Source organism: Enhydra lutris, unplaced genomic scaffold (assembly GCF_002288905.1).
Source record: "Enhydra lutris kenyoni isolate GAN:26980312 unplaced genomic scaffold, ASM228890v2 scaffoldscaffold11, whole genome shotgun sequence".
Lineage (NCBI taxonomy): Eukaryota > Metazoa > Chordata > Mammalia > Carnivora > Mustelidae > Enhydra > Enhydra lutris.
In genome coordinates, this window is record NW_019154095.1 from 6,586,652 (window position 1) to 6,604,488 (window position 17,837).

At 38.9% G+C, this 17,837-nt stretch overlaps 1 protein-coding gene across 1 annotated transcript in view; it reads left to right on the forward strand.

Annotated features, from left to right (window-relative positions):
* Window positions 1-17,837, forward strand: part of LOC111144580 (1-acylglycerol-3-phosphate O-acyltransferase 5) — a 73,835-nt gene that overhangs the window by 26,572 nt on the left and 29,426 nt on the right. The window contains exon 5 of the mRNA XM_022498942.1: window positions 6,231-6,321. Coding sequence (XP_022354650.1) covers window positions 6,231-6,321 — 91 coding nt within the window. The remainder of the gene's footprint in view (window positions 1-6,230; window positions 6,322-17,837) is intronic.

Below are 17,837 nucleotides of genomic sequence, written 5' to 3' on the forward strand. Positions count from 1 at the left end.
GTATGAAAAGGTGCTCAACCTCACTCATCGATCGGCAGGGGAATGCCAGGCACAGCTATAATGAGATTAACACCTCACACCTGTTACAGTGACTGTTCTTAAATAGTTCTCAAAAGTTAAGGGTTGGATGACGACTTAGAGAACTCTTAGACATTGTTGGCAGGACTATAAGTTGGTACACCCACTACAAAAAATGGAGTGGAGTTTTCCCAGAAGATTAAAAGTAGAAATATCATATCCAGCAATTCCACTCCAGGTATATATTCAAAGGAAATAGGATTATTTCCTGCCCTCATATTCACTGCAGCATTATGCACAATAGCCAGGTGTGGAGATAACCTGAATGTCCGTCAACAAATGAGTGAATAAAAAACATGTAGTATGTATACACAACAGAATATTTTTCAGTGTTAAAAAAGAAGGAAGTTCTGTCATTTATGACAATGTGGGTGAACCTCGAGGGCATTACAGTAACTGAAATAAATCCTAGAACGACAAGTACTGCATAGTCTCACTTACATATGGAATTTTAAAAAGTGGAATTCGTAGAACTGGGGAGTAGAGCAGTGGTTTACCAGGGCCTTAGGGATTGGCGGAAATGGGGATATGTAGGTCAAAGGGTTCCAACTTTCAGTTACAGGAGGAGTACGTTCTGAGGACATACAGTATGGTGTGGTGCCTGTAGGTAATAATGCTATATTGTATACTTGAAATTTGTTAAAAAGAGTAGATTCTAAGTGTTCTTAACACACACAAAGAAATATGGTAACTATGCAAAGTGATGGATAGGTTAATTACTTTGTGGTAATCATTTCACAATGTCTGTGTATATTAAGACATTACATTATATACCTCAAATGTGTATAATTTTTATTGTCAATCATACCCTTAGACATCTAGGAAAAATAACAACATATATGTATTATTTTAACCATTCTGGAGATAAGCAGTGCAAAATGGATCCCACTGGACTAAAATTGTGGTGTCATTGGGGTGGAGGTCCCTTCTGGAGACTCTAAGAGAGAATCCATTTTCTTGCCTCTTTTAGATTCTAGAGGTTGCCTGCATTCCCTAAGTCATGGCTTCTTTCTGTCTTCAAAGCCAGCAATGGCTGCTCTGTTCCTTTTTTGCAGCCATCATTCTGGTTCTGACTCTTCTGCCTCCCCCTTTCATCTTTAGAACCCTTGCGATGACATTGGCCCCGCCTAGACATTCTAGGCTGATGTTATTATCTCTCAGTCCAGTGCTAGCAGTCTTCAACCCCCTTGCCATGTTCTGTAATGTATTCACAGATTGTAAAGATCCGGATGTGGACATTTTGGGGAGCTGACATTATTCTGCCTGTTGCATTCATGTATGCATTTGTGTGACTTTGTAATTGTTTTCTGATCATATGTGTAGCACTTACATACTTAAATAATAAGCTCTTTGAGGAAGGAGATTGTTACTTTATATCCCATCACTTTTTTTGCATTTTTCCCTCTGTAAATGTATAATGGAATTTTTGATGAGTTGAATGTTTCTGATTATAATTGTAAACCCTTTTTAACAGTTGTGATTTGCTAGACTGGATTAATTTGGGGGGAAGAAAGCAGAGATGAACTATCTTGTTTATATTCTGTACGTCTAAATATGAAATGGGTTTTATTTAAAGCCAAAGCAGTAATTAAGAGATGTCTAGCTAATCAAAGTATATTAAGTTCTGAGATATCATTTCCATATAAATGTGCCTGCTTTGAAACTCTTTAGTGAACTAGACAGAATTTTTAAAAACCAGAGGGGAAGGAAACAATATAAAGAGACTGCCACACAGTGCTTGACATTTTCACGTACTTCCTTTCCTGCTCACAGCTATCTTCAGTCTTCCTTTGGGAATGAAACTGAGGCTCAATTAAAAGTAAATTAACTTATCCAAAGCACAGAGGAAAGGCTGTTTTTAACAGAAAGTCATCAATTGATGATGGTTGCAATAGGAGTATATTTCAAATCCTTAAATAGCTCTTTTCTTTCTTTCTTTCTTTTTTTTCTCTTTTCTTTCTGAATGGAATTTTAGTATGAAATAGCTTGCTGATTTCCTCTAGAGGCGGAAGTATCTACACTTAGAATGGTGCCCCACATCTTGACTAGAGATCTTAGATGCAAAGTCAGTCCTCATTAAAGAAAACAGAATCTCTGGTTCCTTCCAAATGAAAATTTAGCAGAATAAAAGATTCTGTGAACAGTGGCAATAACCTTGTACATACTTCGGTTTGTCTTGACTGTGTGCCAGTTAATTTCTGTCATCCTTGGGGTCTCCCTGCCCTCAAGCAGGGGTTTTCCTGGATTAAGTTGGTCCAGAGATGTCACACCACCCCGGAGTTCTTTTCTTGCCCTAATTCCTCATGTTTCGTCCTTCCCCTCCTCTGTTGCCACCTTCTCCATCTCCATGGGAACTGCGGAAGAGTTCTGCCTTTCTGGTCGGCGTGTGAAAGCGGCGGTGAGGAAGTTATCAGGTGTGAACAGCTGAAGGAGGAGAAAAGTTTTACTTTAGAATCGTGACTCTGCGTGTGTGCTCTGTGGCATGCTCAGCTCTCCTTAGGATGAGGAGCCCTGCTTTGGCCATGTGGCCTTCAGAGGCCGTTCTTGGGAATGCAGTGTGCGGAGCTGATTCCGGGGAAGGCTCGAGGCCGCTGCGCAGCTCCTGTCGCTCCCCTTTGCCCCGATGCGTCGTCTCACATTGGGAAAGCACATCTGTCCTCATTTTAACAACAGCAAGTTGCAGTATTTTTTGTGCCAAGCGCACGCTAATTAGACTACATAAATTATCACTTGCTATCATTACCATAGCTCTTGAAGGTGAGGTGCAACCATCCTTTCCTCCCGCAGACAAGAAGCCGCAGGCACAGAGAGGATAAGGAATTTATCCCGGCTCTCGGGGCCTGAAAGTGGAGTCTGGAGGTTGCAGCCGAGTAGTCAGACTCTTCTGTGTTCTTTCTCTAGTGCAGTCTCTGTGCGTAGGATTCCCTGCAGAAGGTCATCTGCTTTGTGCAGTGGCGGCCAGTTTGCGGCTGTTAAAATGTAACCCTCAGAATGTTCCTGTACGAGTCTTCTTTTTTTTTTTTTTTTCTTTTTTTGACAGAGAGAGAGATCACAGGTAGGCAGAGAGGCAGGCAGAGACGGGGAAGCAGGCTCCGTGCTGAGCAGAGAGCCAGATTTGGGACTCGATCCCAGGACCCTGAGATCACGACATAAGCCGAAGGCAGAGACTTAACCCACTGAGCCACCCAGGTGCCCCTTTACGGGTCTTTCTTTGCATCAGTGACATGCCTTTTCATATGATAACAGAGTCTTAACAAAAGTTTAAAAAATTTTGCTGAAGTCTGATTAATTTTTTTTCCTAAAATTTCTGCTTTTTCTGTCCTACTGTAAAAGGGTTTGCCAAACTCAGTGATCTGAAGATTTTCTTCTTTGTTTTTCTTTTGAAAGTTTTAGTTTTAGTTTGCATTTAGGTCTGTGGCCCATTTCAAGTTAACTTTTGTATATGGTGTAAGGTGAGAATTTGTGTGTCCAAATATGGACATCCATCACCACTTACTGAGAAGGTCATTCTTTTCCCCGTTGTTTGAAATAAAGTGATTGCATACATATGTGTCTGTTTCTGAGCCATCTATTCTGTTCCACTAATCCATCTGGATATCCCCATGCCTCTACCACACTATCCTGATTACTCTTGCTTTATTATGATAAGTTTTGAAATCTGGTGTGGTTAAATCTTCTATATTTATTCTTTTTCAAAGCTGCGTGGCTGTTTTAGGTCCTTGGCATTTCCTGTATAAATTCTAAAATCAGCTTGTCGGTTTCTGCATAAAAGCTTGCTGGGTTTTTTTAATTTGAATTGCATTGAATCTATAGATCATTCTGGGAAGAATTGCTGTCATAACAATATTGGATCTTTGGATCCAAAAACACAGTGTTTATTTAGGTCCTCTTTAATGTCTCTCAGTAGCGTTTTGTGGCTTTTAACTATACAGATTTACTCATCTTTTGCCAAAAGTATCCACATCTGCTGAAATGAATTCTTAATTTCATGTTTTTTGATGCTGTTGTAGATGACATTATTTTTTATTTTATTTATGATTGTTAGTATCTAAACATTCAGTTTATTGACTTTTTGTTCCGTAACCTTGCTAGACTTATTATTTAGCAACAATAAAAATAGTAATATTTCTTAGATTTCTTACATGAACAGTCATGCCATTTGTGTATAAATACAGTTTTACTTCTTTCTTTTAATCTGGATGCCTCTTGTTTTTTTGTCTTGCCTTAGCGCCCTGGCTAGAACCTCTAGTACAGCCTTGACTAGCACTGGTGAGAGTAGGCGTCCTTGCCTTGTTCCCCATCTATTGGTGAAAGCACTTATTCTGTTACCATTCTTTAGCTCTCAGACCCATCATTCACTCCAGTTATCCTCTTGTAATTCTCCTTCATAATATCTTGCTCTTTTTCTTCACAGTCACAGAAGTGTAGTTATAAAATTTGTTTAATGTACTTTTTTCTCACTTGTCTCCAAAGACCGTATCTATATCATTATCCTCCATGGTACCTGGCACGTAATAGGTGTATAAGAAATACTTTTTGAACGAGCCCTGAAAAAATTGTTCATTCTTGCTTTCTTGTTGGCCATCAGTGTTCTTTTTAATGAAATGTATAAGAAATGGGAAAATAATGCCACATGAATTATTAATAACCATTCAAATCTTGAATCACTTTATTTTTGAATGCTTGAACTAAAAGCTAAAAATCATCAGTAATTGCTTTCATGGCTTTGATTACAAAGTTCACTTACTTAAAGATTTTATTTTTTAAATTATTATTATTTTGTTAAGTAACCTCTACATTCGGTGTGGGGCTGGAACCTATGACCCCACAGTGGGGATTCCTGTGCTCTGCCAAGTGAGCCAGCTAGTTGCCCCATAAGCTGATATATGTTCTCATGATAATGAATTTGTGGGTTTGGGAACTAATTTTTAATTTTACTCATTTTTCTACATTTTTATGGCAGCTATGGTTAATCTTTCTTATCAGACGTTAGGATACATAGAAATCTGTTAACTTCTAAGTTAGGCAACGATAGTGGGTTCTAAAGACAATTTATATGGATGAATAAAAAATGCATGTATTTTCAGGGAAGTTGAAAATGAAGAATTGTAGAGCTGCCATTAATACAAGTTTTTCAGGTGAAAGTTTGGAAGAGATTAATCATGTTAATCTAATGAAAAAATGTGAACTCTCCCATAAATTTATTACGTAGGAGTTTGATAATCCTAGACCATTTAGATAAGGGAATGGGTCTGTACCAGATATGTAGATGGACAGCATCACCTGGAATCAGATGAGGTTGGATAAAAGGAACATAATTTTCTTTCCTGCTATCCTCCTATCCCTGTGTTCCTGTATTCTGTTTGTATTTGAAAAGATTTGCTACAAATGCCTCAGTTGTGTGTTCTGGCTATCAAGTAACAATGTCGGTATACTTTGGGTAACTCACTTATAAAGTTAGGAGTTTCTCATTGTATAGTTTCACTGTTTCTGTCTTTATTTTCCCAAGGAGATAAAAGTAAAAACTTAAACTAATTGATTATTTAGTAAACATCCAGCTTTCTCCTTTATAAGTGCATTATTTCAATTTGTGAAGCTGCTTATAAATTGAATTTTTTAAAATGCATTAAGGGAGCTGTGTAAAATAAGAATAGTGGGAATCTTTTGAAATGTGAATACTTACTACATTTTATATTGTGGAAATTTAGATATTGCTTTGGATGAGATAAGCTTTTATTATTAATAGTTAGGGACACTAATGTCTAAAATTTGCACCATTTAAAAATGTAATTTTTCAGAATCTTAGGGGGAAAAGCTCTTTAATTACTTGAGGCTTTAAATGAGTCAGAATTTCATGGGCAAATTTTTAATTAATGAATATTGGTGTGTAATTAGAAACATTGTTAGAGTCTTAATGATTGACCTACCAGTGAATGTATGACTGTGTTTTAAATATAATTCATGCTAAGATTTAATTGCATTTTTGCATTTTGTTTGCTCTGCTTGAAATGAAGGTCACATGTAAAGCGAATATACATTTTTCCTACCATAGAATGTACTCTCTTAGCATTAATAGAGTAGGCACTGGTAGGTTCACAAGAACAACCAAAAAAGCTCACACAAAACAAACCAAATTTCTTTATGTTTCACAGATGTATCTTGTGATTTTTCCAGAGGGAACAAGGTATAATCCAGAACTAACAAAAGTCATTTCAGCTAGTCAAACATTTGCTGCTCAAGAAGGTAAGTAAAAACTTGACTATACTTGAAAAATAATTTTTAAAAATAAATATCTTTTTCATTTTTGTTCCTGGAGAGGATATTTATGTCTTACAGCAATGGAAATGAGTTAATGTGTTCATTTCTTCAGTGAATATATGTATCATCTCTTTGGAAATGAAGTTTTTTCATTAATTCATAGGCATGCTATTAAATATATATATATGAGATTAAATTCGAGGCCTTGCTAAAATACATATTCCAGTGCCATGGATTTAGTGAAAATCTGGCTGGGTACCAGATTGTGGAGCTTTTTCTCCATTGTGGGTTGTGTGATGGAAAGAGTCTCCGTTCTGTGGGCTGACATACCTGGGCTAGAGTCCCAACTCTGACGTCCGTCAGCTATGTGGGTGCGAGTTGCCTCATGGACTCAGCTTGTCTCCTCATCTCTTGGGACGTAGTACCTCAGAGGTATATCTATGACTGCCTTTGTGGATGAATTACATTAGAAGTATGTCAAGTTCCTACTGGAAAATGTGATGCAAAGTTGGTTCACAGTACTTAGAAGTTACAAATGTCCCCAATAACAGGAATGTTCTTAGTATCTGTGTTTTAGAAAGTTGGATAACTAATATACCTATAACCTATTCAGTTTCACTAATTTGGAATATAAACAGAAAACAGTGGCTGTGCTGTGTTCTCAAAGTTGCCTTTAATGATTGGCTGTGAATTAGTATATGATCTCCGTACATTGATCCCTAAGCACTTACTGAGCCCATGCCTTGAGGTCTGTGTGGGCTGTCTAGGAGAACTTGTTGCAGCAATAGCAGTGTCTCAGTCTGCTCTGACCAACATGGCAGCTCCTACCCACATGTGGTAGTGCATCAGGGGAAATGAATTTTTATTTTTGTTAATTTTAATTAATTCACTGGGATCTGATACAAAATTCTTGATAATTCCGTTATTGGAATTCTTTCCCTAGACTTCTGTAGGGCTTGTCTCCATTCCCCCTCCCTCTCTGGTGTTCCTGGTCAGTCTCCTTTCTAGCCTCCTCGTCTGCTTCATTCTCTCCTGTTTCATATGCTGTTTCTATTGTCTGACTTTGCTCCTTCATTCATTTCATTTTCATGTTTTTTCTTGTGGCCTTCATCCAGATCCATAGCTTTAGCCACCGTTTATTTGATTGCTGATGGCTCAAAAAAGCTTTCTTCCACCCACATCTGTTTGACTCTAGACCTGTAGGTGTAGCTGCCCAGAAGAGAGCTTCACTTGATTGGCCCAAAGGCCAGTGATGCTTAACATCACTCACCATTAAGGAAAAACAAATCAAAACTACAGTGAGATATCACCTCACACCTGTCAGAGTGACTAAAATCAAAACACAAGAAACAACAGGTGTTGGTGAGGATGTAGAGAAAGAGGAACCTGCATGCTCTGTTTATGGGAATGCAGAGTGGTACAGCCACTCTGGAAAACAGTATGGAGTTTCCTCAAAAAGTTAAAAATAGAGTTACCCCACGATCCAGCAGTTGCACTACTGGGTATTTACCTAACGAGTACAAAAATGCTAATTCAAAGGGACAGATGCACCCCAGTGTTTACGGCAGCATTGTCAACAATAGCCAGATTGTGGAAAGAACCAAATGTCCATCAACTGGTGAATAGATAAAGATGTGGTCTCTATATACAATAGAATATTACTAAGCCATAAAAAGAATGAAATTTTGCAATTTGTAAGATGTGGGTGGATCTTGCGAATTATAATGCTAGGTGAAGTAAGTCAGAGAAAGACTTCAGATAATCTTATTTATTTCCTGAGGACCCCATCTCCAAATGCAGTCACTTAGGGGTTAGGGCTTCAAAATGAATTTGGGGGGCGGAGGATGGAGGGGACACATGAGTCCATAACAGGGTCTTATATTATCTTCCTATATGTTACTATATTTAATACTAGTATTTCTTAATTCATTATTTTTTTTCTTTTTTTTTTTAATTTTATTTTTTATAAACATATAATATATTTTTATCCCCAGGGGTACAGGTCTGTGAATCGCCAGGTTTACACACTTCACAGCACTCACTGTAGCACATACCCTCCTCAATGTCCATAATCCCACCCCGCCCAACCCCCCTCCCCCCATCAACCCTCAGTTTGTTTTGTGAGATTAAGAGTCACCTATGGTGTGTCTCCCTCCCAATCCCATCTTGTTTCATTTACTCTTCTCCTACCCCCTTAACCCCCCATGTTGCATCTCCTCTCCCTCATCTCAGGGAGATCATATGATAGTTGTCTTTCTCCAACTGACTTATTTCGCTAAGCATGATACCCTCTAGTTCCATCCACGTCATCGCAAATGGCAAGATTTCATTTCTTTTGATGGCTACATAGTATTCCATTGTGTATATATACCACATCTTCTTTATCCATTCGTCTGTTGATGGACATCTAGGTTCTTTCCATAGTTTGGCTATCGTAGACATTGCTGCTATAAACATTTGGGTGCACATGTCCCTTCACATCACTACATTTGTATCTTTAGGGTAAATACCCAGCAGTGCAATTGCTGGGTCATAGGGTAGTTCTATTTTCAACATTTTGAGGAACCTCCATGCTGTTTTCCAGAGTGGTTGCACCAGCTTGCATTCCCACCAACAGTGTAGGAGGGTTCCCCTTTCTCCGCATCCTCGCCAGCATCTGTCATTTCCTGACTTGTTAATTTTAGCCATTCTGACTGGTGTGAGGTGATATCTCGTTGTGGTTTTGATTTGTATTTCCCTGATGCCGAGTGATGTGGAGCACTTTTTCATGTGTCTGTTGGCCATCTGGATGTCTTCTTTGCAGAAATGTCTGTTCATGTCCTCTGCCCATTTCTTGATTGGATTATTTGTTCTTTGGGTGTTGAGTTTTCTAAGTTCTTTATAGATTTTGGACACTAGCCCTTTATCTGATATGTCGTTTGCAAATATCTTCTCCCATTCTGTCAGTTGTCTTTTGGTTTTGTTAACTGTTTCCTTTGCTGTGCAAAAGCTTTTGATCTTGATAAAATCCCAATAGTTCATTTTTGCCCTTGCTTCCCTTGCCTTTGGCGATGTTCCTAGGAAGAAGTTGCTGCGGCTGAGGTCGAAGAGGTTGCTGCCTGTGTTCTCCTCAAGGATTTTGATGGATTCCTTTCTCACATTGAGGTCCTTCATCCATTTTGAGTCTATTTTCGTGTGTGGTGTAAGGAAATGATCCAATTTCATTTTTCTGCATGTGGCTGTCCAATTTTCCCAACACCATTTGTTGAAGAGGCTGTCTTTTTTCCATTGGACATTCTTTCCTGCTTTGTCGAAGATGAGTTGACCATAGAGTTGAGGGTCTATTTCTGGGCTCTCTATTCTGTTCCATTGATCTATGTGTCTGTTTTTGTGCCAGTACCATGCTGTCTTGATGATGACAGCTTTGTAATAGAGCTTGAAGTCCGGAATTGTGATGCCACCAACTTTGGCTTTCTTTTTCAATATTGCTTTGGCTATTCGAGGTCTTTTCTGGTTCCATATAAATTTTAGGATTATTTGTTCCATTTCTTTGAAAAAAATGGATGGTACTTTGATAGGAATTGCATTAAATGTGTAGATTGCTTTAGGTAGCATAGACATTTTCACAGTATTTATTCTTCCAGTCCAGGAGCATGGAACATTTTTCCATTTCTGTGTGTCTTCCTCAATTTCTTTCATGAGTACTTTATAGTTTTCTGTGTATAGATTCTTAGTCTCTTTGGTTAGGTTTATTCCTAGGTATCTTATAGTTTTGGATGCAATTGTAAATGGGATGGACTCCTTAATTTCTCTTTCTTCTGTCTTGTTGGTGTAGAGAAATGCAACTGATTTCTGTGCATTGATTTTATATCCTGACATTTTACTGAATTCCTGTACAAGTTCTAGCAGTTTTGGAGTGGAGTCTTCTGGGTTTTCCACATATAGTATCATATCATCTGCGAAGAGTGATAGTTTGACTTCTTCTTTGCCGATTTGGATGCCTTTAATTTCCTTTTGTTGTCTGATTGCTGAGGCTAGGACTTCTAGTACTATGTTGAATAGCAGTGGTGATAACGGACATCCCTGCCGTGTTCCTGACCTGAGTGGAAAAGCTTTCAGTTTTTCTCCATTGAGAATGATATTTGCGGTGGGTTTTTCATAGATGGCTTTGATAATATTGAGGTATGTGCCCTCTATCCCTACACTTTGAAGAGTTTTGATCAGGAAGGGATGCTGTACTTTGTCAAATGCTTTTTCAGCATCTATGGAGCGTATCATATGGTTCTTGTTCTTCTTTTATTAATGTGTTGTATCACATTGATTGATTTGCGGATGTTGAACCAACCTTGCAGCCCTGGAATAAATCCCACTTGGTCGTGGTGAATAATCCTTTTAATGTACTGTTGAATCCTATTGGCTAGTATTTTGGCGAGAATTTTTGCATCTGTGTTCATCAAGGATATTGGTCTGTAGTTCTCTTATTTGATGGGATCCTTGTCTGGTTTTGGGATCAAGGTGATGCTGGCCTCATAAAATGAGTTTGGAAGTTTTCCTTCCATTTCTATTTTTTGGAACAGTTTCAGGAGAATAGGAATTAGTTCTTCTTTAAATGTTTGGTAGAATTCCCCCGGGAAGCCGTCTGGCCCTGGGCTTTTGTTTGTTTTGAGATTTTTCATGACTGTTTCAATCTCCTTACTGGTTATGGGTCTGTTCAGGCTTTCTATTTCTTCCTGGTTCAGTTGTGGTAGTTTATATGTCTCTAGGAATGCATCCATTTCTTCCAGATGGTCAAATTTGTTGGCGTAGAGTTGCTCATAGTATATTCTTATAATTGTCTGTATTTCTTTGGTGTTCGTTCTGATCTCTCCTCTTTCATTCATGATTTTATTTATTTGGGTCCTTTCTCTTTTCTTTTTGATAAGTCTGGCCAGGGGTTTATCGATCTTATTAATTCTTTCAAAGAACCAGCTCCTAGTTTCGTTGATTTGTTCTATTGTTTTTTTGGTTTCTATTTCATTGATTTCTGCTCTGATCTTTATGATTTCTCTTCTCCTGCTGGGTTTAGGCTTTCTTTCTTGTTCTTTCTCCAGCTCTTTTAGGTGTAGGGTTAGGTTGTATACCTGAGACCTTTCTTGTTTCTTGAGAAAGGCTTGTACCGCTATATATTTTCCTCTCAAACTGCCTTTGTTTTGTCCCACAGATTCTGAACCGTTGTGTTTTCATTATCATTTGTTTCCATGAATTTTTTCAATTCTTCTTTAATTTCCTGGTTGACCCATTCATTCTTTAGAGGGATGCTGTTTAGTCTCCATGCCTTTGGGTTCTTTCCAAATTTCCTCTTGTGATTGAGTTCTAGCTTCAGAGCATTGTGGTCTGAAAATATGCAGGGAATGATTTCAATCTTTTGATAACGGTTGAGACCTGATTTAGGACCGAGAATGTGATCTATTCTGGAGAATGTTCCATGTGCACTAGAGAAGAATGTGTATTCTGTTGCTTTGGGATGAAATGTTCTGAATATATCTGTGATGTCCATCTGGTCCAGTGTGTCATTTAAAGCCTTGATTTCCTTGTTGATCTTTTGCTTGGATGATCTGTCCATTTCAGTGAGGGGAGTGTTAAAGTCCCCTACTATTATTGTATTATTGTCGATGTGTTTCTTTGATTTTGTTATTAATTGGTTTATATAGTTGGCTGCTCCCACGTTAGGGGCATAGATATTTAAAATTGTTAGATCTTCTTGTTGGACAGTTCTTTTGAGTATGATATAGTGTCCTTCCTCATCTCTTATTATAGTCTTTGGCTTAAAATCTAATTGATCTGATATAAGGATTGCCACTCCTGCTTTCTTCTGATGTCCATTAGCATGGTAAATTCTTTTCCACCCCCTCACTTTAAATCTGGAGGTGTCTTCAGGTTTAAGATGCGTTTCTTGTAGGCAACATATAGATGGGTTTTGTTTTTTTATCCATTCTGATACCCTTTGTCTTTTGATTGGGGTATTTAGCCCATTAACATTCAGGGTAAGTATTGAGAGATATGAATTTAGTGCCATTGTATTGCCTGTAAGGTGACTGTTATTGTATATTGTCTCTGTTTCTTTCTGATCTACTACTTTTAGGGTGTCTCTTTGCTTAGAGGACCCCTTTCAATATTTCCTGTAGAGCTGGTTTGGTATTTGCAAATTCTTTCAGTTTTTGTTTGTCCTGGAAGCTTTTAATCTCTCCTTCTATTTTCAATGATAGCCTAGCTGGATATAGTATTCTTGGCTGCATGTTTTTCTCGTTTAGTACTCTGAATATATCATGCCAGCTCTTTCTGGCCTGCCAGGTCTCTGTGGATAAGTCTGATGCCAATCTAATATTTTTACCATTGTACGTTACAGACTTCTTTTCCCGGGCTGCTTTCGGATCTTCTCTTCGTCACTAAGACTTGTAAATTTTACTATTAGGTGACGGGGTGTGGACCTATTCTTATTGATTTTGAGGGGGGTTCTCTGAACCTCCTGGATTTTGATGCTTGTTCCCTTTGCCATATTGGGGAAATTCTCTCCAATAATTCTCTCCAATATACCTTCTGCTCCCCTCTCTGTTTCCTCTTCTTCTGGAATCCCAATTATTCTAATGTTGTTTCGTCTTACGGTGTCACTTATCTCTCGAATTCTCCCCTCGTGGTCCAGTAGCTGTTTGTCCCTCTTTTGCTCAGCTTCTTTATTCTCTGTCATTTGGTCTTCTATATCACTAATTCTTTCTTCTGCCTCATTTATCCTAGCAGTGAGAGCCTCCATTTTTGATTGCACCTCATTAATAGCTTTTTTGATTTCAACTTGGTTAGATTTTAGTTCTTTTATTTCTCCAGAAAGGGCTTTTATATCTCCCGAGAGGGTTTCTCTAATATCTTCCATGCCTTTTTCGAGCCCGGCTAGAACCTTGAGAATCGTCATTCTGAACTCTAGATCTGACATATTACCAATGTCTGAATTGATTAGGTCCCTAGCCTTTGGTACTGCCTCTTGTTCTTTTTTTTTGTGGTGAGTTTTTCCGCCTTGTCATTTTGTCCAGATAAGAGTAGATGAAGGAGCAAGTAAAATACTAAAAGGGTGGCAACAACCCCAGGAAAATATGCTTTAGCCAAATCAGAAGAGATCCCAAATCGTGAGGGGGGAGAAAGGGGATAAAAAGAGGTTCAGAAAGAAAAAAAAAAAAGAAAGAAAGAAAAGAAACAATTAAAAAAAGAAAACCAATAAAGAAAAAATATAAAAAGGAAAAATTATATATATATATTAGATAAACTAGTTAAAAAACGTTAAAAAAGAAAAGGGTAAAAGTTAAAAAAATTTAGCAGAAGAAGAAAAAAAAATTGAAAAAGAAAAAAAAAATTAACTGCAAGGCTAAAGAATCATGGGGAGAAAGCCATGAGTTCCGTGCTTTGCTTTCTCCTCCTCTGGAATTCCGCTGCTCTCCTTGGTATTGAAACCGCACTCCTTGGTAGGTGAACTTGGTCCTGGCTGGGCTTCTTGTTGCTCTTCTGGGGGAGGGGCCTGTTGTAGTGATTCTCAAGCGTCTTTGCCCCGGGCGGAGTTGCACCGTCCTTACCAGGGGCCGGGCTGAGTAATCCGCTCGGGTTTGCTTTCGGGAGCTTTTGTTCCCTGAGCGCTTTCCGTAGAGTTCCGGAGGGCGGGAATGAAGACGGCGGCCTCCCGGTTTCCGGCCCGGAGGAGCCGAGAGCCCGGGGCCCCACTCCTCAGTGCGCCCTCAGAGAACAGCGCCCAATGACTCCCGTCACCCTGCCTCCGGCCGCGCTCCGAGCTGACCGAGCCTGCGACCGGTTCAAGGTAACCCCGAGCTGAGAGTCACTCCTCGGCTCTGTCTCTGTAGCCGGCTTCCCCGTTCTAATACCTGTAAGCTCTGCGACACTCAGACGCCCCCGATCCTTCTGTGACCCTGCGGGCCCTGAGGCCACGCTGACCCTGCGTGGGCTTCACCCCGGTTAAGCCTCTGGAGCGATGTCCCTCAGCGGAACAGACTTTTAAAAGTCCCGATTTTGTGCTCCGCTGCTCCACCGCTTGCCGGGAGCCGGCCCCTCCCCCCGCGGTCTATCTTCCCGTCGCTTTGGATTCACTTCTCTGCCAGTCCTACGTTTCAGAAAGTGGCTGATTTTCTGTTTCTAGAGTCGCTGTTCTTCTCTTCGATCTCCCGTTGGATTTGCAGGTGTTTGCAATCTTTAGATAAGCTATCTAGCTGATCTCCCGCTACCTGAAGTAGTCTCAGCTGCTACTTCTCCGCCATCTTGACCCGAAACCTAATTCATTATTTTTTAAAATAATTTAAGATGAATATTTACTTATATTATCCATTCTCACTGAGATGACTGTTTAATATAGTTCCTAAAAGTTACTTAATTTTAAAATTCCACACTAATTTTGTAATGCTAGATCAAGTATTTTTAAGTAATTCTTAAAATGTCATAATAATGATATATTCTCTAGCTTTTTAATCTGATAATAACCCACTCACCTATAATTAATCAATTATTGATCTGTCCTTTTTCTCTGAGTTGTAGATCTTTTTAAAGTTACCAGAAGGGGGGGAAATGAATAATTTGTCTTATAGATATAATTTTTAATTGCTGATTGTTCTTTCTTTAAATTCTACAACTGGAGAAACTATTGCTCTCTATCAGAACTATATTTTCTCGTGAGTATAAGGTAACTACTTCCCACCATACACAAAAGAAATTGATTTGTGAACCATATATCTAGAAAAAGTGCTTCCTGTTTTCTTTCCGCTTAGATCACAACTAATCAAGATTACTTGAAAATAAAAATGAAAGAATTTGTTTCTCCATCTGTTAAACTAATTTTTCTTCAAGAAAGTTGAAACTTAATAGCACTTTTTAGTCTGTGATATTCACAACATTATTATTGCTCCTAAAATACCTTCCTTTGACTCTGACTTAAAAAAATAAATAGAAAGACCAAAACCAGCCTGTTTAATTTAGATTTTTAACATGTGATATGTGTTCATGTGTTTAAATAATTATACCTTCTACTGTTTAGTTTTCCATGGTCTTTGGTATTGGCTGGCTTAAGAAGTATGAGTGATGGATATGGGTGTGTCTGTCTTAACTCTAAATATTTTAAGGTTGTGGTTATTACTATTTCTTAGACGCGTTTTACTTCAAAAATGTATTAGCCACAAACTACGGGCATTTAGTGTTAGGGTTGTTATTTAAGGGAATGTCTGTGTTAGCATGTCATGAATTCTTAGTATTGTTCCCTTCAGAGTTTGTCATCGTAGTGCCTTCTAGATTTCCTTCCCATTCAACTGAATTTAGTTTTCTTTAAAGAAGACTTATTCATATTTCTAAATAAATTAGTCAAGATTTTGTTTTTAGTTACAATCTCTTCAAGACAAAAATTAAGATTTTAAAAGGTCTGAAATATAGGTAGACTCCTCAAGAAACTATTAAATGTCAGGTAAGCAAGGTATATATTGAAACTGTTCCACTTTGCAATAGTAAATTAGGGAAAAGGGAATTTTATTTTTAGAAAGGCTAGCGTAGAACTTGTCATTTAAAAAAATCAATGGTGAGGAGCACCTGGGTGGCTCAGTCGGTTAAGTGGCCACCTTCAGCACAGGTCGTGATCTCGGGGCTCTGGGATTGAGCCTGTGTTGGGCTCCCTGCCTCGCAAGGGGTCTGCTTCTCTCTCTCCACCTGCCTGCTGCTCCCCCTGCTTGTGCTCTCTCCGTCTCAAACAAACAAAATCAGTGATGAAACATTTAGTAAGAAAAATGGCAACAGAATATGTAAATATAACAGTATTATACGAATATAAATAAAATAGTATCAGATAAAAATGATCATTCTAAAATTGTGTTTCTTAAATGTTTGTTTTGTTACGTGCCCAATTAGATCATTTTACTTTAAATCCAACAAACTGGTCAAGGAATGACGTCTTCCTCTTCTTACTTCCCTGGTAGTTCATTTCTTTGTCAGTTTTTGAACTATTAATGCAATTTTGTGTTGTCAGGTATCTGTTAATCTTTGCAGTGATTTGTGAGGTGTAGGATTCTGCCTGTTCCTAGGAAGGCTACAAAATAAATCTCATGGGCCTCAGTCACTATTGAATGAAAGATCACAGATGGTTCAGGATATAAAAACAGAAAAGAATTACATTGGACTTGTATTCCCAGTCTAGAATTCTTTATTCTTTGTATTTATTTATTTTTTGTTTGTTTGAGAGAGAGTGAGTGAGGAGAGAGAGAGCACAAGTGGGGAGAGGAGCAGACGGAGAGGGTTGCTCCCCGCTGAGCAAGGAGCCTAATGTGGGGCTCCATCCCAGGACCCTGGGATCATGACCTGAGCCGAAGACAGACGCTTAATCGACTGAGCCACTCAAGCACCTCTAGAACTTTTTATTCTTGTATGCAAGGCATTTTTAGAAAAGAATAGGGATGAATGAAGGGAGTAAGATAGCTTTTAAATGATATTTATATTTATAGTGCTTCTCAAGAAACTGGTTGGTTCACTTTGCATATCAACCTCTCCATCACTGTCTGTATCTCATTCTCATCCTTTGGCCTACTCTTCCTCCCTGTTTCTGTAGCATGTTCCCGCCTGTCCCCTAGGTCAAGTCACAGCCTTACAGATGACAGCGGGGAGCACCGAGGGGAGTAGTGTGGGGAGGATCAAGTCACCACTGTATGCTCCTGCAGGGCTTTGGACAGAGCAAATGCCCAGGACTTTCTAAAGTTTGGTTTTGCTTCTTTGAGGCCACTTCCATACCATTTACTTACAAATTTTTACCAAAATGAATATTACCCCTTATTCCCCCAGCCTTTTCACTCCTTCACTGGCTCATTTGTGAAAAGAATTCAGCTGTTCAGGCCATGGCCCGAGTTCTGAGTCAGGGGTTCCTGAAGTGTTGTGTGAACCAGCAACGTCAGCATTGTCCTGGAAATGCCTTGACGTCCAGATTCTTGGGATCCACCCCACATCTGCTACATCAGACATTCCAGGGATAGCGTTCTGCCTTCCCCACGATTCTGGTGCATCCGAAAGATTAGTCATGTGCTCAGCAGGTTACTTGGGTCAGATTTTTGTGTTTTCTAGGACATGTGGATCTAATATTTATTGGTGAGCGAGCCTTTATTTTATACTTAGGCCTAACTAAGAAACAGGGGAGTTTGGTGGCAGTTACTTGGAGACTTGGAGGTGGATACTGGGAGGCTCTCCATGTGGGTCCTGGAAACATCCAGACACTGCTGCTGCTGTAATAGCTCCTACCCCTCCCTTATGTGAAGTGTTTGATTTTGACTAACTTCCCGTAGTCATTTTAGATATATTGCTTTTCAGAGGTTACTAAGAAATTTGGAATCTAATGTATCTTAATCCTCCTGAACCTATTAAAGTGAGCTTCATGTTGTTTTGTTTTGTTTTTTACTATAGCAGCCGGCAAGATGACATATTTAGACTTAGTAACCCTAGTAATAATAAAAAAGATGAATTTAGGGACACAT